Source organism: Aulonocara sp. 'chitande type north' Nkhata Bay, linkage group LG9 (genome assembly GCF_057382095.1).
Source record: "Aulonocara sp. 'chitande type north' Nkhata Bay isolate Kocher_YH1m ecotype deep benthic linkage group LG9, A_spYH_male_GT1.1, whole genome shotgun sequence".
Classification (NCBI taxonomy): domain Eukaryota; kingdom Metazoa; phylum Chordata; class Actinopteri; order Cichliformes; family Cichlidae; genus Aulonocara; species Aulonocara sp. 'chitande type north' Nkhata Bay.
In genome coordinates, this window is record NC_141352.1 from 19178411 (window position 1) to 19206217 (window position 27807).

A 27807-nucleotide genomic window follows, 5' to 3' on the forward strand; every position below is an offset into this window, starting at 1 on the left:
TTAACCATGGAAATAATTCTGTCATCATGCACTTTAGTTGTCTTCTGTGCTCTTTCAAGCCTTGGCCACTGGTTTTGCTGTCTGATAAGTTTATTATGATTTTTCAGTCTAATGACTGGCCTCCTTCACTTACATTGACATCTCTTTGGGCTTCATATTTAAAATTGCAGTGAAAGGCTATTAGATAAAACTCAACACTTTGCATCCACTTCAGATATTAAGGAAATGGGCCTCAGGTAATCACGAAACTAGTCGTGCCTCTGAAAATGGTGGACTGTACATATAAATGGGTGTAATTCCTAAACAGTTAAAACAAAACATTTGTAAAAACCCCTCGAATTAAAGCTGAAAGTCTGCTTTTCAATTGGCCATTGTTTGTTTAGTGGCAAAACTACAAAAATTCTGACCCCATGATCTGTATGTTGGCTCTCATTAAACCCTCATTACAGTATTTAGACTCAAATGGTAAATGCTGTTGCCCCAAAAAAAAAAAATCTATAAACTTTGATGTGTCATTCACAAATAACAGGGTTATAGTATAATGCTGCCATGCCAAACTCAACTTGTTTTGAGGAAACATGCTTACTGAAAACACTTTCTTCTTCTTCTTTTTTTTCCTTCTCCAAAGATGCTTCTCTTACACAAGTTGTTTTCACGCTGTATGCAGCTGTACTTGCTATTTGGAGGCAAGCGGGTTGTTGCACATACAGTGTTTTAAAACTAAATGTGATGAATGATCTTAAACTTCCCTCTGATGGTAATTAAGACTCAGACAGCTTCAGACAGTAAATGGACCCTTTGGTATATGCAAAATCTGTAGGGATGCTTCCTCTTGACTCAGCACTTGGGTAATTATAGATCTTAATTACTGGAAACCAGGAAGAAGTATCCCCACTCTAACTGCGTTCATACAGTCATTTCTTTAGATGTTTTGGCTACAGTTCAGACAAAAAGATAAAAACAACACCTGAAAATCTTGATTTCTATTAAATCTATATGCGTATGAAAACGCATAGAAATAACCAAGGTAGCGTAACACCATGTCAACATGTCACATTTTCAGCTGCCGGCTGGATCGTCTTCATTTGATTTCGCCTAATGAATTAACTTAATATATGAATTTAATTTTGCCATCAATTTCCAGAACAAGCAAAATGTCGTTGTTGTTGTTGTTGTTGTTGTGCTGCTGGAAATAGAAAAAAAAATAAAAATCTGAGCCAGAACTTTTGAAGTATTTGTTTTCATTTATGTGGTTTGACAGTAAATAAAGTTGATTCATTTATTTATTAATTAATGCACAAAAAGGGGGGGGGACAGAAGAAGAAGAAAAACTACTGCTTTATATCTGCAGCCTTTGTATCTGTGCCAGACTGCTTAGTAGATTAGATGCTTCAAAGCCCTGGCACTACTGCAGTGCTTGCCTTTTGTGAGTATGGCTCTTTTGTGTGCTCTCTCTCATTCGGGGAGAAAGGTTGGTGATGATGTGCTGTCTGTAAGAATGACGGTGATGTGACTGAGGCTTATTTTGTAAGATCTGGATTTTTTCTTTTTTTGACTTGGCTGTATTCAGTGAGTCATAATAAGGTCAGACTTCTTCTCAAATTGTTATTAGCTTGCTGGCTTTTACCTAATGCATTTCCCTCTGTGTGCATCATAGTATATTTACTTAATTTATGGGGTTTTTTTTTAGAAACTAAAAGATGAGGTATTTAAAAATCCTTTAAATGAACACGTAGCAGACACACGCCTGCTCTGTGAAACTTTGTGCTAAGGTGGGGGAGTTGCAAATAGCAGCTGATAAATTGGACTACATGTCCTGGTGGCTCTTGGTACCCTTTGACCGCGCCTGCTGTTTACCCAACAGCCTTCCCCTTTTCCATGCTCTCCACACACATGCTCTCCAGCCTGTCCAGCCACCCCTGACGACTCACTATTTGTTTGTGTGGAGGAATTTACACTCCACTGTGTACAGGGAAACTGTCTCTCTGTGGTTCTGCCAGGGGCTGAACTCCCATCACTGGCCAGCCTCCAGAGGTTTGTTTGGTATTGGTGCAGGGAGTGGAGGGGTCGGGAGGGGCTGGAGGATACATTTACAGCACTGTTCAGCCACCCCTACAGCGTTCAACGGTGGAGTGATCCATGATTACTTGGACGGTGCAGAGTTGTGCAAGGACAACCGCACATTATGAAGAGGTTACAATTAATAGATCGCACCCACCCTGTAGGAAGTAGGATTTCATATTTTGTGTATTCAAGATCAGTGAGCGCTGCTGTAGAGGGATGGAGGGGTGGCAGCGAAAGAGGTGGGGAGAGGACAAGCACTTTTAGTTAGCAATATTTCCTCTGTGCCACTGTTGTTTAAAATACAGAGAAAACATATATTGTAACTTTCTAATGTTTGCAGGTAACAGATTAACATTTGATGGGAACATTTTATTGGAGTTGCAATAATTTGATAAGTAGTCATCAGCTGGAATCGCTTTTTTCTTTTGTCCTTTTCAGTCACCACATCCTTTGCTCCACCTTGCGTTGTTGGTTTGAAGAAGGCAGATACATTAATTATGACAGAAACTTGTACAGGATAAATTGGGATACACAGATTTTGCCATTTTATCCTGTACAGAGCTTGAAAATACGCAGATATCTTGAACAAAAACAGCTGGATTATGTTAACTTCATGTCTGTCATGTCATTAGGGAGAGCATTAGTTTTTAATTTGAAAAGAGTTGGGTTTTTTCCTGTAATATGCCCCCTTTTTAAACTTCTATAAACAACAGTCTCAATGAAAACTCCAAACAATGAGGACTTTGTTAATATTTGGGCATAGCTTAATATGAGGGCACTAGAGGTTAGAAAAAGCATACTGGGGGAGTGGGCCAACTCACCACTAACTCCTTCACTTACCAAAGCCTGTTGCAAGAGGAGAATGTGCTACTTGCATTGGCAGGCGTCACTTATACACGAGAGATCTTGTGGAAGCAACCTTGTTTGCGCGTGCTTGGTGCTAAATGAGAGCAGTGAGGGGGCAGTGAAATTACTGCGCACTATACAGGGGAACATTTACATGCTTTTAGTCCTAAAGTATCATGTTATTCAAGATAATGATCACCCACTTGTGTTTAATTTGCCATAAACTTTATTCAGATTGCAATCTACATTTTTTGTTTTATTGTGCATCAGATTAGTAGTAGGCTAAACAGATTTAAGGGTTTAACGTATGCATTACACTGAAAATGTTGTGTATTGCCAGCTAGAGTTTCTGCTCTGTAAGCCCTGGTTTTTCACTTCAGTAATAGAGCAATGTTAAAAAAAAAAAAGAGGGAGAGGAAAAAAAGGGACTTGTCAGGGATGAAGCTCTTAAGGATATGTAAGGTCAAGCAGTCACTGGCTCCGATCAAGCCTGCTTCATGAGAGAGGATCTGCATGAGCGGATTCATAATTGATGAAAAAAACAGTTAAGCCGTACCAAAGAGAATTTGGATGACATGTCGGAGTATAACACGGTTTAACCTTCTTGAACTCTGAAGGAATTTGAGGTAACAGATAAAAGTTATGTTTATTATCCTGCGGTAGCCGTGAATTTTGGATGTGCTGTGCAAAAGGCTTGAGCCACCGTTCTATTTCTTTTTATTTTGCTTCCAAGGAACCAGATTTTCTTGTAGTTTTCAAAGTGGTCTTCAGCAGTAGTTCATTTTCGGTCCAGTCTTTATATCTTTATACTTTATATAAAAACAATAAATAAATGATAAAGATAATTAATACTCTACTGTGAGTAATTTAACCATTAAAAAGTCACCTAACTCAAAGGATTAACCAGTGTTTACACGTAACGGACAACTTCACCAAGAACCAATTTAAACTATCTTTAGACGCTTTGTTACTAGCAGCCTGTCACAAAAACGGCTTATTTCTTTAGTTAATCTATGAAAAAATGCCAAAGATAACAGTTTGACGAGCATAAAACAGCATTAAAAGCCTCATCAGAAATGGTCTCAGTGGATGGGTGGAAGTCAAGAAGCCATTATTAAGGAAATGTAATGGAGAAAAGGCTGAGGTTTGCCAAATTACATAAGAACTGGACTGAAAATCAGAGACAGCGAGTCTAATGGAGTGATGGAGCCACATTTTTGGTTCGTCCTCAGGCGGTGAAGGCTCTGTCATGGATATATATATCGGTTATTTCATTACATATAAACTCTATGTGCTTAACACAGAAGATAAAGACATCAAAACCTGTGTATGACAGTGCATTGAGGAAGCAATAACAGAAAAACAAAAACAAATCAATCACAAAACCAATGAAATCCCAAATAAAAGTTACTATAGGACAGTTTCCTCCACTGAGTGGCTTGAATCACCGTTAGAGTCGGGGTAAAGAGTTCAGACATCTGGAAGGAGCTTAAAATAAAAAGGAGATGGCTGATGTGTATCAAACGGTGATTAGGATTTCTCTTTGATGTCTTCTGTTGGAAGTTTTCAGGGCACATATAACTTTTGGAAAACGCCACCATCCGTCGGGAGAGGCTGAAAAACATTGCCGGGGAGATGAACTATGACCCACCTTTGAAAGAATGACCGATCAAGGTATTAATAACTTGTTTTCTTGTGCGTTTCAGGGAGTGGGGCCACAGCTGTGGTTCAAGCAGCCTACTGTATACCACGCAAGGAGAAGGTGGCTATTAAACGCATCAACCTGGAGAAGTGCCAGACCAGCATGGACGAACTCCTGGTAAGACACATGACACTGCTAATTAAATGTATGTCAGACTGAACATTTTTGTGACCTTGTTACCTTTCATGTGTGATCAAAGGCCAGCTACTCCCTTACAGCACAAGATTTCATTTAGGGCTTTGTCTCTGTGATCTGTACATGTGGATGGAGTTAGTTCCACCTCTGCTTTTCATTACTCGTTTTCTCCGAGCCCTCCTCCAATCATCCCTGTCACTTCAAACACTATTCTGATTGTTCTCTGAAGGAGGACTCCACTTATACTGCCAGGAAACTATTAGACCACCACGGGACATCTTCCTCAGGGCTGTATTGGAGCCTTCAATACAATCGTTTGCTGCCGCTCTGAACATTTGCTTTATGACTTGTGGTTCAGATTTTAACGGGAAAGGTAGAGTGATTAATGAAGTTCCTCTGCAGAGAGGGGGGAGGAAAAAAAATAGGATTCTTGCTCGTGGCTCCTGTTCTGGCTTTGTTGATGAAAAGAAGTTTCTCACGCAGCTTATGTATTTGTCTTCTTTTTACCTTTGTTTCCCACTTCATAACAGGAAGATGGTTTGCTGACAGTTCTCCTATTTCAAAGCAGGGCTTTTTAATAGCACACTACTTGGCTTGGACACAATCTAGGCCAAACTGTGTATTAACTGTCAGTAATGTTTTTACAGAGCGTGCACACACACTCCAGATTTCAGGTCTTTCAGGTGATAAATGAGCTGATGTATAGACCAGAAGTCTGCTCTGCTACTCATCCAAGACTCTGTGGGGGGAAAAAAACCTGTGGGAAATGAATATTGTGTAAACCTATATGTGTGCATAGAAGATCACGATAAGAGATTGCTGTTAGCTCACTTGCAATACAACCTGAAAAGGATCCTATCCCCCTGCTAGCCCTCGAAATTCTGGAGGATGAATCAGGGGAGTGTTGCTCCCGGATTCTCGGAGCAGGCAGTCACATGGAATACAGCAAGATCGGATTTCCTGCCTACAGTTTCTCCCCTAGCTCCACATCCAGCTGGGTGCCCAGTTAAAGGATTTACTCTGTGAAAGAGCTGCTTTAAATTAGGATGCAACAAGCGTTTGAAATTCTTCCTTTACACTCTAGATGTAGAAGGCCCTGAAGTTTATAATTGTTACTGCTTTTAAAGAGATGAACGTCTTCCTGTTGAGGTAGTAGCTGATTTTATGCTGCGTGGATGAGTTTTCAGCTTTTAAAGATGTTTAAACTCCGTTTTGCTCATTACGACCTGTGATCGATATTTTAGAGGTGTTAAAAAATATAAATTCCAAAAATTAAAAATTGGTATTTCTGACAACAAGCAGTCTAAATTGAACCATTTCTGAGAACTAGATGACAAAGACTGATTTTTGGTATATTTTGCCTTAGATTTGCAGTAGTTGTGTGTGCACGCTGTAGTGACATCGAGTCACAGTGAATGTGCGTGTGTGTAAGGTCCAGAGTCGCTGATAATGACGTAAACATTGCTTCTATAGTGGCTTCTCTGTGTGTCTGCCATCAGTGTGTTTCTGTGGCACCAGTTTGTGAGCCACCACTGTATTCAGTTGGGGACAATAGCTCATTTATTTTTTGCTCCGTTTCAAGGCCATCGGATACTGCAGATACTGAATAGATCATTCCTTATATAGAGAAAATCTAAGTGGCGTGAAGTGGTACTCTGTTTCCTGGAAAATGTAAACTTATTTCGAAGGCACAAGCTGGTGATCAGCCTGGCGTCATTGCAAATTTTTAGACCCATCACAAGATGGAGAGACGAGGTCGGTGTCACTTCCTTTCATGTTGCATCACTTGTGTCACAAGGTCATTTTAAAGAGCATCTTTGCTTCCCTATTTTACCCACTCGTGGTTTAGAAAAATGATGTGTAATTGGCAACCGCTGCTATTATTGCTCTATATATAAACAGTATAATTTCAGTTAAGGAGAGCAGCAGTTTTATTCTTCCGTCAAAGGAAAATCACCAGTATTGAAATTAAACTGTTTTAGCCAAGTTGGACTTAATTTAATTAAGAATTAAATACATTTTTGTTTAACAAATATCAGGAAAGTACGCAGACTTGCACTCACTGGCCACTTTAAAAGATCTCTGTTCAACTGCATGTTAATGCAAATATGTAATCAGCCACTCAGAGCAATGCAACTCTGCTTTGACCTGATAGGAAGGCGGCAGCAACTTGAATAACCACTTGTTACAACCAAGGTATGCAGCAGCGCATCTCTGAACACAACACATGGCAAACCTTGGAAATGGGCTGTAGCAGGAGAAGACCACCCTGGTGATCAATAGAAGTGTTATAGCTAACTATGTCCAAGCCTTTGTGGGTATACTTTGTGTACCCACTTTCTGATGGCTGCATCAAGTGTGCTAATGTGCCACAGGATAAGCTCAAATAATCTCAAACTGTTTTCTTGAACATGGCAGTGAGTTCACTGTATTCAAATGGCCTCTGCAGTCACCAGACCTCAGTGCAGCAGAGCACCTTTGGGATGTGGTGGAACAGGAGATTCACATCATGGCTCTGTAGCCAAGAAGTCTACAGCAACAGTGTGATGCTATCATGTCAATATGGCCGAGGTAATGAAGTAGCCAGTGGGTGTAAGATAACCTTAACTACATGCAGAGCAGTTGTACCTCCCGGAGGCCCATTGTGAGTCAGGGAAAGACCCCGGGCAGTCTCTTATTGAAAGATTTTAAAAGGAAAAACAAACCTGAAATATGAGAATTTTTGTTGTTGTCATAATATAATCTTTCTGTAGTGTTGAAGAGCGCATGTCGTGTTCAAAATTAAGGACAAATGCAGGCGAATTTTCTGTTAAGTGAGTAAATCCCAACACAGTGCCACACTACCAGGTTAATGTTTGTACCAAAATAATTATGTAATAAAAACAGAGTGACTAAGTGTGTTTTGGTGTCATTTACAAGCCTGCAGCTTCTGTCCTCTGCTGCCTCTCTGGATGTTTCATACACATATATACACAAAACGCTATTTATTTTTTCCCCGCCCACATTTTACCAAGACATGCCGCTGTGCTGCCCAAGCTCTGACCCTGAGCTTTTTGTTTAACTGTAATCATTTAAGCATAACGCTACCCAACCCGTGAACAGTAGCCAATCAAACAATGACAGTAAAGATGACAGTTTTTGCAGTGGCACCAGGATTCTGTCAGTAGCATTAAGCCAGGAAGTGAGGGGTCTCTGAGGAGATGAATCATTTATTACATATAAGCTAATGTACATACTCATGCAGCTTATGAATATCACACAGATGGTCATTAGTGTAGTTGATTCGACATTTTGTCCTATTTAGGATACCGAAGGTGCTTCTTCTAATTTCTTCAATGGCTTAGATATTAAAATTATAATTGTAATCTGGTCCAGGTGAACTTATTTGTTGTGCAGAGGTGTGTCAGCTGTGTGCTTTGCAGGTTAGATGCACTGAATGAAACGGCTCTATGCGCTGGCATGAAGTCATCGTAACACCCAACAAAGGCCAGGGGAAAGACTGGTTGGAGGAAGTAGTTTTGCAATTTTTATGATTTCAGCTTCAGTAATCCCTCAACAGAAAGCATATAGAACATGTGGATGACAATGAGGTCTATCAAAAAAAATGTCTGACAACAGTTAATGGTTAGCACAGTGACTACATTGCTCAATTTAGGTTTAATGTTTTGACCAAGTTCCTTTTATTAAGAGGATTGAAGAAGAATTTCACCTGTTGCATAAAGTACAAAGTCAAGGACATTGTAGTTTATGCAGGTAAAGTATTTGGAAGATACTTGAACTACTTTTAAGACAAAACACAACGAGTGAGCATCAAGTATTGAAGGTTGCACAGTTAAAAATATAAAAATTGTGTTTTGTGTCATGAGAGCATTTCCAGGATCATTGCTGCAGAATGGGTTTACAGCCACCTAATCCTCACAACAAAGAGTCTCCCTTTCTCACATCGTCTGCTGGAAAAGATGAGAACTGCCAACTGCCCGAGTACCATATATCCCCTGTTATCTCATTGTTTTTCTCTGCTGGGGTTACCCTGCCTGGTCCACAGAGCAAAGAAGAGGGAGGGAGAGCCTGTCTCACCCTGATGGGGAAGCCGACTCGCATGGTTCACTTTCATTGACAGACTTAAATTTATTCAGCTGCTTGATGATCAAATATAACTTAGTTTAAGAAGCCAAGTGTGGGTATGTGGGCTCACCTGTTGGTTAGTAAACTCAAAACATCTGTGAGGTTTCTCAGTGTCTTTTTTCCTTGTTTATTTATTTATTTTCTGGGAAACTTGGGTACTACTACCCTTTACACTCTGTGTGCATTTAAACATAACATAATTTTTGTGGTCCAGTCACTTTGATGCACGCCTGTAGACTCCCTTATTATTATGTCACTTCACCTTCTTAACCCTCTTTTTGACTTCTAAGGACAACACGGCATCGCTCACCAACCCCAGCAATTCTTAGGCACTAACTGAAGGACCCAGAGTCAATAGTGATGACTCTGCAGCAGATGCTTGCTGCTGCTAATGCACATTGTGTAGCTAAGCATTTATGCTGATTGAATATTTGACTTTGATTGCTTACTCTTTGGCTCACAGGCATCTATTGATTGATACCTTAGCTTGAGTGTTAAGGCTTCTCCTTTAAGCACCTTACGAGGGGGGGAGCAACCTATCAACCCAATACCCTAATGTCGTAATTTTTGATAAAACCCCAAATCATCTTAAAACGTTGTTTGCACCTTTTGTATCAACAGTATATTTATACTAATAATATGTTTATACTTGTTTATACTATATGTTCAGATGAAATGGTGTCTATTCTGAATCAAAATTATTAGCCAATCACCAAGGGTTTTTTTCCTTCAACGTGGCTATTCAGCGTTCTGCAGAAAGCATACATTATTTCTGTTTGCACACAACAACGGAATTATTTTACTTACTTACTTTATTATCAAGCCGTGTCACAAACCTCTGCTTTAATGATGGGCTTTAACTTTGTAATACTCAAAGACTATAATATTAAGTTAAAACTGAGGGTTGTCTTCCATTTTGCACACAGTACAGAAACTTTAGCAAAGGTTTGAGCTGTCGCTTGATAAACCAACCAAATTAAAAATATAATATAATATAAAATGCTTAAATTTCTTTTTATTTCTTTTTTGGACACAAACCAAACTTTTTGTAATTTTTATTATTTACTCAACACTCATACCAGGGTTGAATGGTGTTTCTCTTGCCTTTATCAGCTGTTGTGAAAGCCGATATCAACAGATGAACAACTGGCAGCTGATCATTTTGGCACTATTTAACTTAAAACTAAAAGGATTTTAAAAGTGGTTGGTGGTCTCCTGACACTCTTCTGCTCGAGTGGTTAATAAGAAATAAGTTGCGGTGGCTCTGCAGCTACAGGTTCATTCACTTGCCGAGCCTTCAAAACCTGCGTGAATCAGTGGTTCCACCCGCAAAGTCGGACAGATTTTATTCCTCTGAGGAAGCTTGTCTGTCCTCGAATGAATTTGGGACTGGTGCTGAAGTGATGGATTAGACCTCTGTGCCAGCATTACCTCAGCTCCCTTCTTTACACACACACACACACACACACACACACACACACACACACACACACACACACACACACACACACACACACACACACACACACAGCTTTAAAGCTGTATAAAAGGCTGAGTACAGACTGCGTTGTCTTTTGTTTTTAATCTTTGCAGGGATGTGCATTACACTGACTGTGCCTGTGTCTCTTGTGAATACTGACATCATTAAAATTTTAAGGATCACGCTAAATTGAAAGAATAGCAGCAGCATCAATGTATTTGTCGTGACTGTTCAAGCTTTTCTCATCCTTTTTGGATGAAGTGAAGTTATTATAATTAGCTATTAGGCTCTATTTGTTTTGGTTTTGAGATGAAATCACAAGTAAGATGTATTGAGTCTTATGATAGCTCATCTTAGAGCCGACAACTCTGTTAAGAGCTCTAAAAATGTTTTTCTTGCTCTTCAAATCATCGGTATAGAACCTTTTGGCTCTGAAAATTTCAAGCCATTTTAATGAAGTGTGTGTGTGTGTGTGTGTGTGTGTGTGTGTGTGTGTGTGTGTGTGTGTGTGTGTGTGTGTGTGTGTGTGTGTGTGTGTGTGTGTGTGTGTGTGTGTGTGTGTGTTAGCAGATTAACATATATTTCATTTTTCTTCCTTTAACAGAAAGAGATTCAGGCCATGAGCCAGTGCCACCACCCCAACATTGTGTCTTATTACACCTCCTTTGTGGTAAAGGATGAGCTGTGGCTGGTTATGAAGCTGCTCAGTGGCGGTAAGTGATGCTCCCCCCCTTATTTATAATCTGTCAACACCTATCAATTTAAATATTTTGATTCCCCTCGGGCAATTATATGTAATCTTGTTCTAGAAAGAAATTACTGTCTGAGAGGAAGATGCAAAGGATCCATTTGTTTGTCCTGCCCACTTAAGTTATGTTATCGGGGTCCACAATTCTTTGGCAAGAGTGTGAGTGTTAGGAAAGCTGGGCTTCTTGCTGTCGGTGATGTTAACTGTGATTGTGGGGAATGTGACAACACTGATCCTCATTGTGTCCCCTGTGAGCTGCAGTTCTTTCCGGGCTTTAATTCAGTACAGTGCTGGAGCTAATGACAGAGCAGAGGTAATAACAACCCACAGGCTGGCGTCATGGCATCCATGTGGCAGTGCTGCAATTAACTAGTGAGAGGAGCGTGAAGAGGAGGCCACCATGGAAGAAGAAAACCTCAGAATACAACTGTTACATCTGGAACTGATTATATTGTTCAGGTTTAATTTCATCAACAACATGTATTTGGGCTTTTCCATCAGGGCTGTGAGGTAGTCGAGATTTTACCTTGGACCTTGCAGAGACAGAAAAGGCATCCAGAGAAATGTGTTTTCTGCCAAACTTTTGTCATCTATGAGAGTAATGAGAGTGATGGTGATTTGTTTACAGTGATGCAGAGACCACTCATCTGCCTCTTCAACCTGCTTTCCATCTCAAACACTTAGCTGTTCAAGCACAAATGTACACAAACACACTAACATACTAAACATTTACACTCCCTTGGTACTCCAGTCCCCCTGTGTAAACAGCGTCCCACTGTAACGGATAGTGCCCAGGTGGCGTGCTTGGCGCACTCAGATACTCGAGTCAGGAGTCCCTTGGCAGCCGTCTTGCAGCTGTGCCCAGAGCACTGTGCCCGCCAAGCGACGCTTAAGCAAACGGCCAGCTTCACAGCAGGAGCAGACACCACTCAAGATGGGCTCTCTCGTTCCCCTTATCCCAGTTTAACAGAAGGCCTTGATGTTGGGTTTTATTGTGCAGAGTAATTAAATGATGGCCATGGCGACGTCTGCCATGGAGACGGACCTGAAATGAGGTCAAGTGTATAGACCATCACTCCACAGGCAGAGCATACCAGCCCAGAGGAAGGCAAGCTTCTGTCTGCAGCTGCTGTGGCTTGATGGAGCATAAGAAACCCTCCACCCTACAGCTCCACCCTGATTTCTTTCTTATGCTTCTGGAAGATAAACACTGGACATGTTTTGGATATTTTTTTAAAGACATTTTAAACAGTTTTTGGCTAAAAAGTCAAGTTCGTCAGGTGTCATTGCTAGTAGAGAAAAATGTTGTTTTACATACTGCAGCACCTATTCACACTTTCAGACATAATTTATGTTTTCTGAAACTATAACATTAAGAATAAGATGATTTCTGACTATTGCTTATGTTGACTAACACAAAAGGAACTCTAAACTGAGGGTACTTTTAGCTATGGAATAACTTGGTTACTTTAACTATCTTACAGTTAGAATTATAATGGTGTGAGACTGATAATACAGACAAATGTAATCAGCCTCTCAAGTGAGTCTCTTATCCTGCTGACAAACTCCACGGTCCCCTTCTTGGACTGCAGGTGGTGATTATAGTTTTTGTTCTCTGCAGCGTCAGGCAGCAGAGCCCATGAACCAGTTCTCCACCTGTGCAGTTTCTGATTAGTGCTGCCTGGCTGTCCGTACTAGTGCCCGACCACATTAACAGACACTAAAGTTTGTCTGACTACAGGAGAGGATGCTGTCTGAACAAGCAGCTGAATAATATTGAGGACCTCTTTGATAGGAGCTTGGCCAATAAGGCAATAACTTAAACCAGAAAGAGCTGGGCCTAGCTGGTTAGCTTAACTTTATTCATGTGTGTCTCTTAGGTAGGTGAAAATGAAAATGCAGAACATCTGGGACTGAATGCCTTTGGAAAATCTGTGTATGGGAAAAGGGTACTGGAAACTATAAGAGACCTGTTGAAGTGGACACTAATCTCAGTAAGTCGTCGAGATCATAGACGGTGATTTGGAGAATGTAAAAGCCAACGAGCACAGAAGCAGAAAAAATTAGATCACTAAAAGTAGTTTGTAAATTGAAGTCAGTTCTTAGAAACCTTTAGAACCTTTTGAATGCCAAGTGTCTGACTTGGCATGTTCAAGTGCTATTTAGGGGTTTTCTACTCCTAACTGGCAACACGCCTGAGGACTAGCATGTGCTACTGGGATAAGAGTGGCACGCTGTTAGCCACCTTTTGATAAGTAGTAAGTTGGTGATGATGCTTCTTTAGTATATGTGCCACAGTGTTGTAGATTTAATGTTCCCTTTAATGTATTTGAGGTCTAACCCTAACACGGGACGGATCTCTTATCTGACTCTCCCATTCAAGGCTTAACTTGCAGAGTTGAGTTTCAAAGTAGGTGCGCTGCAGGCATAGTTTTTCAGGAAATTCCTGTTCTGAATGTGACATGTGAAGGACTGTTTCATTACAGCGTCGCTTAAGCTGTCACTGACTCAACTCTCAACGAAGATACATCTTCGGAAACCCACAGGGATGGAGTGAGTCGTGCCAAAGCAAGAAAAGGAATGCGTTTCCAGATCAAACGGCAACTTTTCCCGGCCAACTGTACCTGCGCTGCTGCTGAGCTCAATGCACTGCCACCCAAAGTAGAGCCCGGCTGACAGCAGATATGATTGAATTTAGCACATGAAAAAGCTCTGCCGAGTTCGGAGCCGGTGGATTTCTCAGATCGTAGTGTGGTCCTCAGCTGCTGCTAAAAGCTGATGGGGAGCTTTTCGAGGCGTCTCCAGGTTCACGTAGAGAAGACTATGAAATCCAACCCTCCTAAAATTTTGCATCTTATTAAAAGTTTCTGACAGGCTTCTTTCAGTCTGAACCAGTAACCATATTTTTACACCACCCTTGCCTTGCTGCAACCCCTCCCATATGCTGTCGTCACTTTCTTCCTCCAACTTTACTTGGCATTCCCCATTGGCCTTTAGCACAGTTGGCAACAGCTCTCACTTCCCCATACCCCTCCTCCCCCTTTTTTACTCTCTCATCCTCTCTAGATCTCAAAGTTCCTGCTCTGATCATAAGAATAGTCTGCAAAGGTGACGTTCATAGATAAAGCAGAGAAATGGAAAAGTGCTGCCGCTTAGTCACTAAAAATGTGCATGAATGTAATTGAAATAATTATTTTTGCAGTGTTTATATTCTCCACAGTGCACTCCACTGTGAAGGCTTAATTTATTCCATGTGATTTGTAAGAACTCGTCCTCTGGATTTCTAACCTATCAGGTGTCTTTCCCATGCAGAATGAACCTTTGGACTGTTAACCTGTCAGTCATTGTCAGTTTGCTAAAACAACCTAATGAGGCATGAAGAGTTCAATCAGATGAATCTGAAAGAGGCTGACAAGGCTGGCATTTAGTAATCCTCCAAAGCCTGCATCATGCTGTGTGTGTTTGCACTTGCGGGACCTTTTCCTCGGGCCACTTTAGTTTAAAAGAGACTTGTCAGCAGCCTTGCCAGGCAGTGGGATTCTTGCACAATTCATGAGATCACAATCACAAGAGAATCAATCTCTCCAGATTTCAAGCTATTCACTTGTAGCCAAGCAGTCAGTTACTCACCAAGCAGTGTTCCATGAGAAACTACTGGCCAACACCTGAAACATGCAGCTCTGAGCATGTTATAAGTGAGATATAATAGCTGGTTTGTCCAGTCACTTGCCAAGCAGTTCTGTGAACGTGCTTTCCTGCAAGAATCTTTTTTTAGGTGCAAGTTTTCTTTACAAAAACAGCAACAGTTGCCTAAAGAGATGCGATCAGCGCGGACAGTCGCACAGACGGTGCTCGAGGCCCTTGCGACCGATCAGTTTAAAGTTAGCCCACTGTATGGAGTGATAGAGAACTCGTACAATCATCCAACCACCTGTCAAGTATTGTTTTGAATGTATGTGGTGGTTTTTCTTTCCTCTGTAAAAAACCATCAGGTACCATAGGAGATTATTGATATTTGACATCTTTAACAAATAAATTAGATCAGCTGAAGTAAATGGACCGCTACTTATAAATTGCTTTTCTACTGTAACTGCACTCAAAGCACTTTTTTACTACAGCCCAATCAAATGCACTCATCCTCATACAAGTGCTTTTTTAAAAATACTTAAGTGCTTTGTCTAACATTTGCACACACATTCGCACAGGGGGTAACTAGCATGCCCGGGAATAATTCAACAAGCAGACTGGGGAATTGATCCTTTGGATTGGTAGACCCTCCCACTCTACCTACTGAGCCTCAACAGCCCTGTTAGTGGACTTTAGAGGTTCTGGTTGGTGTGTGTTCTGAAATAAAGACTTTTAGTAATGATCTTTTGATCTACCTCTTTGGCAAGAAAGTGAAATACTACATTGCCTTATAATAAAGTGATGCTTTTATTTAATAGTATAAAGATCAAGTGGAGTCATGACTTTTCAAATTCTCTTGCGTAAAAAGCCTGTAAGGTCTGCCACATTAGCTTCATAATCATCCTATTATTCATCTGCTAGCTCATTTGGACTACATAATCCCTGATTTGGATTTGGCTCTGTTCACCTAGCCTCCTTTTCCGCAAAGCTTCCCTCATTGTCAGCTGTCACCTCTTTCCTTCTCTCCTCCATCGAGCCATTTCACATATGGAGATGGAAAACAGACTGAGCAGAAGCTCTGCAAGAGGAAGGAAACTATATACGAAGGAGGGGAGAAAAAATCAAACCGGCTGCCTTTTCTCAATGAGCTTCAAAGAGCCGTCACATCAGAGAAGCTGCACTCTTCTTTTACTCTCCCAGTTCACTCCTTCACATGCTCACGTACACACCTATTATTTCACACTCAAACACACATCTAGGATGCATTTCCTGCCGATCCTCATGTGTTTTTTTTCCTTGAATTTTCGTTGTTTCATTCCCTCAGCGCTGAATCACATTTTCTGCTTTGCACCGTCACTGCGCGATAAACCCGTTGAACTCATCGCCTCTCCCTCGCTCCCCTCTTCCTCTGCCTTTCTGTCTCTCTGTGTATGACTCTGTAATAACACTGTCTAGTCTCAGGTGGCCCATCATCCTCGGCTCCTCTGGGGTAATGCAGCGAGTGCTCGACTAAGTGCCGCAGGCGAAGACATCCTGAAATGATTGAGCAAATAAATATCTTTGCACCTCTAGTCTGGCATTGTTTGTTAAAACACAATCAATTTAACCTGGAATTGTCATGAGCCGTCGCCAGACCTTAAAGGGACCTTTTTCCAGCTTCTGTTTTAGAGTTTCAGGGACAGATGCACAGTGTGGCTGTGTGACGTTTGTGTCTCGCTGCAGCACAATAAAGGTTGTCAGGCAAGTGGCTTTCTTTTCGCTTCTCTGCTTTGTTACCACTCACCAGTGTCGCCCAATTTTCTGTCACACAGAATGCAAATAACTCGACCTCTTTTCAGAGAGGTATTTGGTTTTTTTTGTGTGTTTTTTCTTTTTTTATTTTGTGGAAAGCTGCACAAAGGAGCTTGTATACTGACAGCAGTCAGTTATAGCACTCTTTTATGTAACAGGAGCAAAGCAGTTGGAGACACAGTGACCTGTCTTTTTTGCTCTAATCAGGGCAGGTCAGTTAACACAGCTACTCTGGTTCTCCATTCACTGAAGACAAAAACAACTGTTTGACTCGTACCCTCAAATGATGACATATCCCCCCCCCCCTCCCTAGCACAGTAGGGATTCTTCTAAAGGTTGGGCTTACCCTTTGGTTATTAATGTTCTGGCTTGTTCCAGTCTCCCTCCATTTCCCCATCTATTGTTTGTTTTGCCATTGCCAAATTAAAAGGTCATGGAGCTGTTTATGGTTAAAGTGCTCTATTTTAACAAAGCTGAATGATTTGTTTTTTCCTTTAATTAAATCAGTTTTACTGGAGCCGGGAGAAAGATCCTTGTGTACCCCAAAATCTAATTTGTCCAAACAATGTAAGATTATACTTTGAGTTATCTTGACTGAATGTCTGCCAATCCATGAGGAAGTATGTGTTTTCATAAAAAGGATTTGGTTTGGAGTAGACTTAACAAATGGTACACGCTGGCCTGCGGTGACTCTGGATCATCATTTACAACGAGAAACGATTTTTCTGACCAGTCTGAACATTGTTGAAAACTGATTGTTAGCAGTAAAGTAAAATGAAGAGTTGCAATGTTTTTGCTTTCCAGGCTCAGTGCTGGATGTGATCAAGCATATCATCTCACGAGGGGAGCACAAGACCGGCGTCCTGGATGAGGCCAGCATAGCCACAGTGTTGAGAGATGTTCTTGAGGGCCTGGAGTACCTACACAAGAACGGACAGATCCACAGGTAACCAGGCCTGTTGTGCTTGAGGGTTTATTGAGCAGAAACGCAGCCCCTGATATTCTCTCCTCTGTCGCTAATAGTGTCATGCTAATAATATGCCTGCTTTGCTACCCTAGGACATTATGTTTTTATGCTGGGCAGTTTGTATTTGTATTGAAGCATATGTGTGAATATGTGTGTAACTGCAACATTAAATCACATCATGCTGTCTGCATAGAAGAGATTCCTGTATAAATTTATGGTAGGCCACCAAAACTTGATGTTTTTGACATGCAGATTTAATTATTAGTCCTTAATATTAATGAATACATAAATCAAGCTCAGACGTCTTTCCTTAAAAGCCATGGTAATGGCTGCTCTTACTGGGCTCATTAAAGGTTTTTATAATGGACTATATCAATCACACATGTGTAGTAGAGCTGTTCTGGTTTAAGTTTCTTAAAGAAACAGAAAAACAAACGTAATAAAAAAACAGGCCTAAACTTTGACTTAAAGTATATTAATAAAATTTTAAACAGCCATAGCTGAATTTTGTGTGAGATGATTAAGGGGGTTAAAAATATTAATAAAAAAAAATTAAGGTTGTGCAAATCTGGTAATTGAACTCAATGAAGTCATTTCTCATAATATAACAATATTGCTAGAGCCTGCTATCCTCGTGCTTTGTTTTTGTTTTTTAAACCACAAGTGGCACAAGTTTATGCCCCTTCTCCATCATCATGGATTTCCAAGCTAATGGGCTGTTCAGAGTCTTTGTACACTGCACTGTCTGAGGTAGCTAGGAAGAGAAAACTTAAACTTGCAAATGCTAGTTCTGTTTCCATAAACACGCAGATGGTAACTGATCTCAGAGCATGCTAGTCTTCCCATCGATCTTCCATCAAAGACCAGAGGTTTATCCACAAGGGGCATGAATAAAGAACCAGAAAAAGCTGGTGACATCACAGCTTGCCCAGCTCCAGCCTTTGTAAATCGGACACTGCCATGAAAATGACACATGCTACAGATTCCAGTGGCTCATACTCAAATAGTTAAATTAATAGCCACCAACTGATATAAATACAGATATAAATATAAAAATATATATTTATATCTACATTGATTAAATAGTTTGTTAAAGGTTGCAGCCACCTGCTGGTTGAACCTTCTGTTTTGAGGGGCAGCCAATCAGGAGAAAGTTTTCTAAGTATGGCATATGAGTTGAAATGGTTTCTTTCCCACAGGATAAACAGATATGCTACAATAAGGTCCAGTGCTTTAAGATAAAGAATCATTTTGAACTTGCTTGATTTTGTTTTAAGAAAATGATATGTTAGTGGTTTGTATCAGATTAGTCATCAGATGAGGCATTTGACTGCGCACTAGTAATGGACACATTCACTTCTGAAGGTCAGGGTCATTGTTATGTATATTGTGACGTGGCAATACTTCACCAGTGGGATGCAACAAATGGGGAGGGGGGGGGGGGGGGAAGCAGCAATGATTGCTTTGTGGCTTACCACTTAAGAATGATTGTGAATGAAAATCAGTCTGTTCAATTTAGATGTATCATCTTAGTTTAAAAACTGTGAAGGCGTAATCACTGTGTTTTTAATAGGTGCTGAAAAGCATCTGAAAGCAGACTCACAGCTTTCACAGGCTAATGATGATAAAGAGTTTCTCTATGAATATGCAAGTTAAATGTGTCAATGACAGATTTGCATGCCACAGGAAATACCAAAAGCTCCCCTTTAAGCCAGTTCAAGACCTAGCTAAGTCCCTGCACTCAGGCTGTTATAATGAACTCTAAGCCACCATAATATTTCCTACGTATGTAATATTCATTGCTCACTTATTCACACTCCTCTGTTCTCCCACCGGCATTCGCTTAGCCTTGGTCAGGCTACGTGCGTAAATAATGCATAGCTTTTTGCCATGGATAAGTGCTCAGCAGTAATCAGAGTAGAATGCCAATGAGAAACGGAGAGAGGCTTGTTCGACCATGAGCTCGGATGAGGAATGTATTGTCAACAGCTGTGTAGCTGAACTAATAGACAATGATATCATCAGCTCATTAAGCTGCTAATTAGAAAAATACTCTGTCATATAGAAACTACAGATGGAGGTAAAAGGACTTACAATAAACACTGTTTAAATTAATGTGTTAATTAAAAGAAAACTCCACTGCAGCGGTGCCTCTGCTGCAGGATGCAAGTGTCAACTTTCAGCATAATCTGACAGGGTTATCAGTCAGTGCCAGAGAGGGGAAAATGTTTTTGCCTTTTTTACTGGTGTCTGTTGGAAGGAGACAATATAGAATCGCGACTAGATCGTTAATCCTCCACGTCACTCCAGCCCTGGACTGCAAGGTGTGATTTGTGAGAATGAAAATGTAACGTAACTCCAGCGTTGAAAGTTCTTGACGTGAAGAGAGTAAAGGGTGACGAGTTGACGAGCGCTTGCTGATGTAAATATCCACATACGGCCCTGTTTTCACCCCGTGTAAGCTGGATCATATGAGTCGGAGCCTCGGGGCAGGGGTGAGGAAAGAGTCAAGGGGCTGAGGCTTTATGAGACAGGAGGGGAAAACCGAAAGTGTCACATGATACGTTCCATGCAGGCCAGGACTGCAGGAAAGCAATTAGAGTCTTACGACCTGAGCTGTGGGCTGAAGCGGAGACATTTATCACAAGACGGTGAATTGCTTCTCCTTCTCATTCACAGCAGTCTGAAAAGTCCCTGATTCAAAGGTGACACTTGTCCTCTAATTTTAACAGCATTCAGTCACCAAACACATAAGAGAAGAATAAAACTTGTGCTTGACTTTTTTCCAAGTTGATTTGTTGGAGTTCAGTAGCTAAAGCCTCCTGGGCAGCAGCGATCTTACTGTTGTGGTGAGCTCTTGGTGTTACGCATCTCTTAAACTTCACTAATGAGGTACATGAGAGGGCTTTGCCGAGCAAATGACTCACTGCGTGGTTTGGGTATGATCAAGTCATGGTGGTCTCTGGTTTGATTTCAAATACAATGTGAAATTCAGGGATATGGAAACGGCAATTAAAGTGGATGCAGAAGAAAAATCATTTTGTTGGGATGATGGTATTCTGGAAAGAGGGGAGGATGGAAAAATCTGCAGAAGACCCACAAGGCACCTAATAAACCTTCTTTTTACTGCCCTGTTAGGGCCACTGTGTGCCTGGCACCGGGATGTAATGTCATAGGAGGTGACCTGGTGGAGATGCAAGGTGCACAGTCTGCCAGATGAGAATGATAAATCTTCTTGACAGTTTCATACCATGGCTGTTCCCACCTGACTATTGCCCGGCTATAATTTCAGCAGGTCATAAATGTGAAAACACCACATGTATCTTGTTCACCATTTAGTATCTTTTGCTCAGATAACACCTTTTAAATTCTGGAAACATTTTAGAATTTGGTTACACTGCATATAAGGGGGCGAAACACTCTACTGAACATATGTCTCGATAACTCTAAGAGTTCATTTTTTTTTCTCTTTAAATTTACTCCCCCCACCCCATATCTGCTCCAGTATTTCTTTGAACTTGCATGGTGCATTGTGTCACCAGCTCCTCTCTCCTCCTCCTCCTCCTCCTCCTTTTCCTTTCCTGTGAATCTTAATGACTGGCCACACTCTGCAGCCCCTTTTCTCAGAGCATCACAATCTACTGCAGTGAACCACAGCCTACACAGTTCCTGAATGAATGCAGGAGGTTCAATTAGATCGTCTTCATCACGCTTTGTGAATGATGGAGAGCTTCACGTGTTTTTCTTTCACAGCAGAGCGTGTTATAAGTGAAAATCCTCATACAAAATTATTTTCGAGGGATTATTTGTTTTCGGTCAATTTCAACATGCTGAACAGGAGCATGTCACGACTGCAGTGGTGATGATGATGTCATATATGGAAATGTAGATGCTGAAGTCACTCTGAGGACATGAGAGAATCATTGCTAACATTACGGTTTCTTTATAAAAGAAGCATTAAAGTTAGGACTGATGTACCTTGAAAAGAAGCTGTTTTGAGAAACAAAGAGTATTTGTCCATTGGTATCAATACATCAACAGTGTTTTTTTTGTTTCATTTTTTCCCCTGTTTGAAATACCTAAGCAGCTGTATAATATTACAGTCACACAAGGAAAAACAGTGGTTAGTGGTTGGAGAGCTAAATTATTGCAATCATGTGTAATAAACGTGCAGTCTCCTTGCCTTTTGAAATTGTTGCTTTGAAGACAGGGACCAGGTCTGCGATCAGTAACGGTCAGTTGTTGTCTTCAAAGTGACTTTGGTGCATCAATACTGCGATAAACTGGCACTAACACTGACTCAATCTGCTCTTAATTTGCAGTTGAATGTGTTGAAATTGGGAAATTACATGCAATCTGTTTGTGATGAACTATGATAAATTGCAAATTTGTTGTTGTCTGCATGCAGAGAAATCCACATTAACTCCTTACATTCAACCAGAACCTCACAGATTTAAGACAAATTCAAAAATTCTGCAAAATGACATTGCATGGCAAGGCATGGTTGCCCTTGTTTTTATGTAATAACTGGTTGCCACCTGGTTTTATTGAGTCGAGTCCCCTGTTGTAAAGAGACACAATGCAGACGAGTTTGATTCACTGGGACATAATGACTCAGATTGCAACTTCTTGCGGCCCTCAAGTACTTCTTTAAAATTTTCCAATCCTCCAATTTTGAATCCTGATAACTTTTTTCCCTTGTTGCCTCCAGCAGGTTGAAATTTTAATGTCCAGTGAAATGTCAAAACAGTTAGGCGACGTTAATGGCTACATATAATTTAATGTCACGTGGAAAGAACCATTTAAAAAAAAAAAAAAACTGCTTAAAAACCCACCTTATTTTAATATAAGGAAGTACAAGTAAAAATGTAATCTAATTCAAATATAGTTTTTGAACTAAACACCTCTGTTTTGCTTCTTAGGTCAGTCCTGTCTGCTTTAGCTGTAGTCTGTTTTTTAACTCAGATTAGCAAATGTAGCATGCCAATGCAACAGTCAGCATTGCTAGCACCAACATATTTGACTTGTAGCTGTGAACATGTTAGCTTACCAGTGTTTGTATTTTGCTCAGAAGACTATTGTGCCCAAACTACTGGCTGTACACTCTTAGGCTTAGACTTTAATACTAAAAAGAACCTACTAAGATGGCTAGAATAAATGCTGAATCACAAGCATGAAAAGACACGACTGGACCTTCAGAGAAAGACGGTGACTGTGCAAATGAGGAGAGGTAATCTGAGGATACCTCCAAACCTTCCTTTTAGCTTAGTTGGTCCACTCAGCACCACCTTTCCAGTCCTGTTTTAAATAGCAACATCTAACTATCAGACGTAAAATATTCCTATCCTAATTTCTGAAGTAAAAATGGTCGTCTAAGAAAAAGTAACAAGTGCGGGGAACTATGAGATACTGTGACCTGATGTCACCGAGCTGTTATGTCAGGGCGGCGAAGCGACAGCGGGACAAGCTGGAGAACCACGAGCTCAGACACTTGTATGACAGAAGACATTTCTAACAGTCTGTCTCAAAGCCAGTAGCAAACGCTGTCATGTTCACTTCTCATCCACCCTTTCTGTTCCTCTGCATCTGTGTCCCTACAGTGACTGTTACATAATTGGGCTCCCCTAGATATAAATTCACATTAAAGTATTGAGCACAATCAGCTCTTTCTGCCTCAGCTGTAGCTTAGAGAAGACATTGGTGCAACCAGCATGCTTAGTATCCCAGCCTGCTTCTCGAGAGCTGTTTAATCCATAAAGTCATTTAGCCCTGAAGTAGGGATCCCCATCTTTAACATTCCTAATGTCCTAATATTGTCACGTTCGCTGCCTTCCTTCCCTCTGGTACTCAGCATTTACCCACTCCCTGTCACTACAACATCTTTTGGCTGTGTGGTGTTTTCAGTGAAGCACTCTCACTGAAAGTGGCCTCTACACTCAAGTATTCATCAGCATTTGAACCAAAAATCTAAAGCGTGGCCTACAAACTCTTGGCTCCCTTATGCATGCTTTCTTGGGTAAAACTGTGCACCGAGCTTGTAGCTGCAGGAGAAAAGGCCTGAAGCCAAACTGCCTTCTCTAGTTCCTTGAGTAGTTTTTGATAAACTGGAACCTCTGGACAAATCGGAAAATCTAAAGGTGTAAACGTGCTTCAGCACTCGTCTTGTCTGACTATCTTTCATCAAGAATCATAAGAATCTGTGCAAACACCACATTTCTCTCTGCAGCATTTTCCCCTCCACATATTTGGTATTTGGCTTGTTCTTTTACAGTCTTTCTGGATTGAATTATATTCCTAATTAAGTGGTGAAGAGAGCCTTTGTTTCTTGGAAGCTGTGTCATTCTCATCTCAAACACTGTGCTCTGAAGCCTATTCTATTTTTACATTCATTCAGATGCATTTTAGTTTGCAGGCTGGATCCTACAGCATTCGATTTCCAGGCTTTTTACTGCACTGCCTCCATCTGGTAGCAACATAAACTGCTCCGTGACTCCGATTCTGTCTCCTTTGAATCGTTTGTCTGCTTGCCGATGCAATTTAAAGTGCAGTCTTGGGGCTATTTCTGGAAAGCAAATCTTTCGGGTGTAGTAATCTGTACTTGGCATTCTGTGAGCTTTTAGTGTTACAGTGTTAAAATGTACATTGATTTCCTGAGAGGCTGGACAGCACAGAGCACTAGCTGTGGTCCTCAGTGACACTGCTGCTATCCTTTATTTATTTTTATTTATTTTTTTTATATCCTCGCCTTTCGCTTGACCCTTCGTCATTATCTCTGTTGCTATGACAACTCTGTGTCTGGCTGGTGAGGTGGCAGTATTCGTTCTGTGTGGCAGACAGGCAGTCAGGCAGCCGTCCCTGCTGAATCCTCTTATCGCCACCAGGGGAGGCTGAGCAGGGATGAACAAATTAACCACAGACTGTGTCTGTAATGAAGTCTCTCAACAAAAGAAATGGTGCTAAAATTATAAGAGCTAGTTGCTTGATGATGCCTCCTACAAATTGTAAGTGCTTTTGAACTGAAAGAATTCCTCAATACTCAAATTATTCAGACTTTAAATGTCTTTGCATTTTTGATGTGACAGCTGTGTGAGAAATGTTCGTTTCATATACAAATTCTTGTCTTGTCTTCGCAGAGATCTTAAGGCTGGAAACATTCTCCTCGGGGATGATGGTTCAGTGCAGATTGCAGGTATTTACCCAGAAGGCAACAGCGCCTTTCCTCTGCTGTCATTAGTGATTGGAGTTAATGTGCCGCAGCCTCATTTATTGCTCCCCCGTTCGACATCTGAATGTTTCTCGGTGTATTTATGCACATGAGCTGCAGTCTGTGGAGGGAAACACGCTCTCTCGACAATAACATTATTGACTCGCTGCTTTGGGCTATTTGTCTGTTTGTCTCACTTTCTTTTCATTCAGACTTTGGCGTCAGTGCCTTTCTAGCCACGGGAGGTGACATCACTCGAAATAAAGTGCGCAAGACTTTCGTGGGAACGCCATGCTGGATGGCCCCAGAGGTCATGGAGCAGGTCAGTCCTCGTCTAGGAAGGAAGTAGCCGAGTTTCTTGGAGGCACAAACGGCCAATTGCAAAGCAGATATTTTTGTTTTGACCTAATTTTAGACCGTTTTAGAAATCTGCCATTCTGCTGCACCATCACCAGTAAGGCAGGAGGAATTAAACTAGCAGATTATTATTATTATTATTATTATTATTATTATTATTATTATTAAACAGTCTTATCTTGCATTTTATTTTATTTTTTTTATTTTTTATTTTTTTTTCTACTGCAGTGCAGAACTAGCTGGAGCTAGTGAGGAGTCTGATGTATCTTTTGACTTGAATGAGGTGATGCGGTACAAAGTTGTAAATCACTGTGTCTTTCTTGAACAGGTGAGGGGTTATGATTTCAAAGCAGATATTTGGAGTTTTGGGATCACGGCCATTGAGCTCGCTTCAGGAGCTGCACCTTATCACAAATACCCACCGATGAAGGTACAGTTTAATATGCCTAACAAGCTAGATTATTACTATTTTACCGTAACGATGAATAGACGTGAGTCAAAGTCTTTCTCGTGTCTTTTAGGTCTTAATGCTGACACTGCAGAATGACCCTCCAAGTCTGGAGACCGGCATCACAGATAAGGAGATGGTAAAGAAATACGGCAAATCCTTCAGGAAGATGATCTCACTGTGTCTACAGAAAGACCCTGAGAAAAGGTGCTTTTATTATAATTTACTTGTATACATTTCTTTTTTAATCAAATGCAATTTTTGCTCATCTGCGGTAATTACAAAATTGATTTACAGTCTGTCAGTTTACACTGAGTAGAGCGGATTTACATGTGAAACAAAGCAACCTGTTACTGGAGTCATACTGAGCAGACTTGTTGTTCCAGCGACATTGTTTCACTAGATAAAAAACCTAGTTGTACAACATTTACAAATTTATTATTGGCAGCCGCAAAGCCGAATCAGTCAGGTTAACAGAACTAATTCAGTGTCGCTGTTCTTTTTCAGGCCAACATCATCAGAGTTGTTGAAGCATAAATTCTTTCAGAAGGCAAAGGTAGGTGTTTGAGCTGCCTCCACAACTTAGACCGAATCTTTTGCACAGTGAGTCAGCAGCATCTCTGCTTCAGGCAGCTCTCGAGGCGGTTGATGAGTAAAGGTCTGTGTCCGCTCTAGTGTTTGTGTGTGAATGGCCTCAGCTCAGACTGTGCTGTTCATGACTGGATGGATTGTTTGTTGCTCGCAAAGTTTTCAGTTGATAGAAGCAGGGGGTGTAATTGATGAGTCACAAGATGAAAATAAACCAATAACAGTTTGTGCACTTTGTGTACTTTTTCAACTTGTCAGTGTGTCTGACCCAAGCTGAGATCATTGCAGCCTTACTCTTATTATTGTTATGTTTCTAACAAAGGCAGGGATAAGCGGTCTAACGCCAGTGTATGGCTGCTCAGTACCCAAGCAGCTGGAACAACCAGAATGCTGGCTCAGCAAGTCACACAGCCCAAATACAACCTGGTTGGTTTTCTAGCTGTGATCCCTGTTCGCTGTAATTACTACAGTACCGTGAGTGGACAGAAGAGGGCAGACTTTGTCAGTCTTTTATAGCTGGTGTGCTGTTGAGCATGCAGGAACTACTTTTAAACAGCCATTTATGAATTTCTTTTCTGTTCATCTTGTTAAATGTTATTTGTTGTTATCTTGCAAACAAGGATACTTAACAAACGTGCTGTAACTTCAGTCATCAGTAAGGCATCTTATTGATTGAGGCTTAGTATGAGATTTAAAAAGACTGACTTGACTCTCAGAGTGAGACTTTGATAACTTGGCAGCAAAACGTTGCCCAGTAGAAGTCTTGAACTCATCAATGTAAAATTAGAGGCCCTTATTTTGATGACCTCAGTGGACTCGTGTGCCATGTTACACCGCACTAGTAGGCGGTTGAATCTCCTTTTGCCACCAAAACTTACTCAGTTCTTTGCAGCGTAGATTCAATAAGACAAGAAGCAGTTTAAGAGGTGTACTTAATAAAGTGTGCATATATGATTCAAATCTAGGTCAAGCTGTCATGTTTAAAGTAAAGTAACTGCCCTTTCATGTGCAGTCTGTAACCATGTCAGAAAGACGGTGGATACTTCCCAGCTTTGAATGCACAGTTGTCTTAGTGATACTTCTGGAGTACCTAATGAATTGACCAGTGAGTGTATACAAGGTCATTGGATCCAAGTGTTGCATGTTTTTAAGACGGGTGTGAAAGATTTTGAATTCAGTCCTAAATTTGACCAGAAGTCAGACCGACCAATGATAAGCTTCCGTTTGTCCTCGTCAAACATGTTTGAATAAATACAAATGTTGATGATGGTTTCTTTCTCTCCTGGCAGACACACGAGTATTTACACGAGAAGTTGCTTCAGAGGGCGCCGACAATAACGGAGAGGTCAAAAAGGGTAAGGCAGCAAAGCTTTAAACCCGCTTCTCTACTGCTATGAAGATCAGCTCAGATGTGTTACATGTGAATGCATCAGGTACGTCGAGTGCCAGGCTCCAGCGGTCGGCTGCATAAAACAGAGGACGGCGAATGGGAATGGAGCGATGACGAGCTCGATGAAGAGAGCGAAGAAGGCAAAGCAGCTGCTGCAGCCATACGGGTAAATGGAACTTCCTCCTTTTTTTTCCCCCTCACATGCACATATTAACACTTTAGCTGTAGTCCACGTGTTGTGTTGTGTCCTTTGATCACTGTGCTCTGTTTAAATTGTCATTCTGTGCAGTAGCATGTTTGTCCATGTGTCTCACCTATATGTGTGTGTGTGTGTG

The 27807-nt window shown here is 41.0% G+C and overlaps 1 protein-coding gene across 2 annotated transcripts in view; it reads left to right on the forward strand.

Annotated features, from left to right (window-relative positions):
* Window positions 1-27807, forward strand: part of oxsr1b (oxidative stress responsive kinase 1b) — a 41321-nt gene that overhangs the window by 4522 nt on the left and 8992 nt on the right. For both annotated transcript variants that reach the window (XM_086306344.1, XM_086306343.1), the window contains exons 2-11: window positions 4617-4729; window positions 10957-11065; window positions 17323-17464; window positions 24619-24674; window positions 24902-25011; window positions 25375-25476; window positions 25568-25701; window positions 26002-26050; window positions 27372-27437; window positions 27516-27638. In XM_086306344.1, coding sequence (XP_086162470.1) covers window positions 4617-4729; window positions 10957-11065; window positions 17323-17464; window positions 24619-24674; window positions 24902-25011; window positions 25375-25476; window positions 25568-25701; window positions 26002-26050; window positions 27372-27437; window positions 27516-27638 — 1004 coding nt within the window. The remainder of the gene's footprint in view (window positions 1-4616; window positions 4730-10956; window positions 11066-17322; window positions 17465-24618; window positions 24675-24901; window positions 25012-25374; window positions 25477-25567; window positions 25702-26001; window positions 26051-27371; window positions 27438-27515; window positions 27639-27807) is intronic.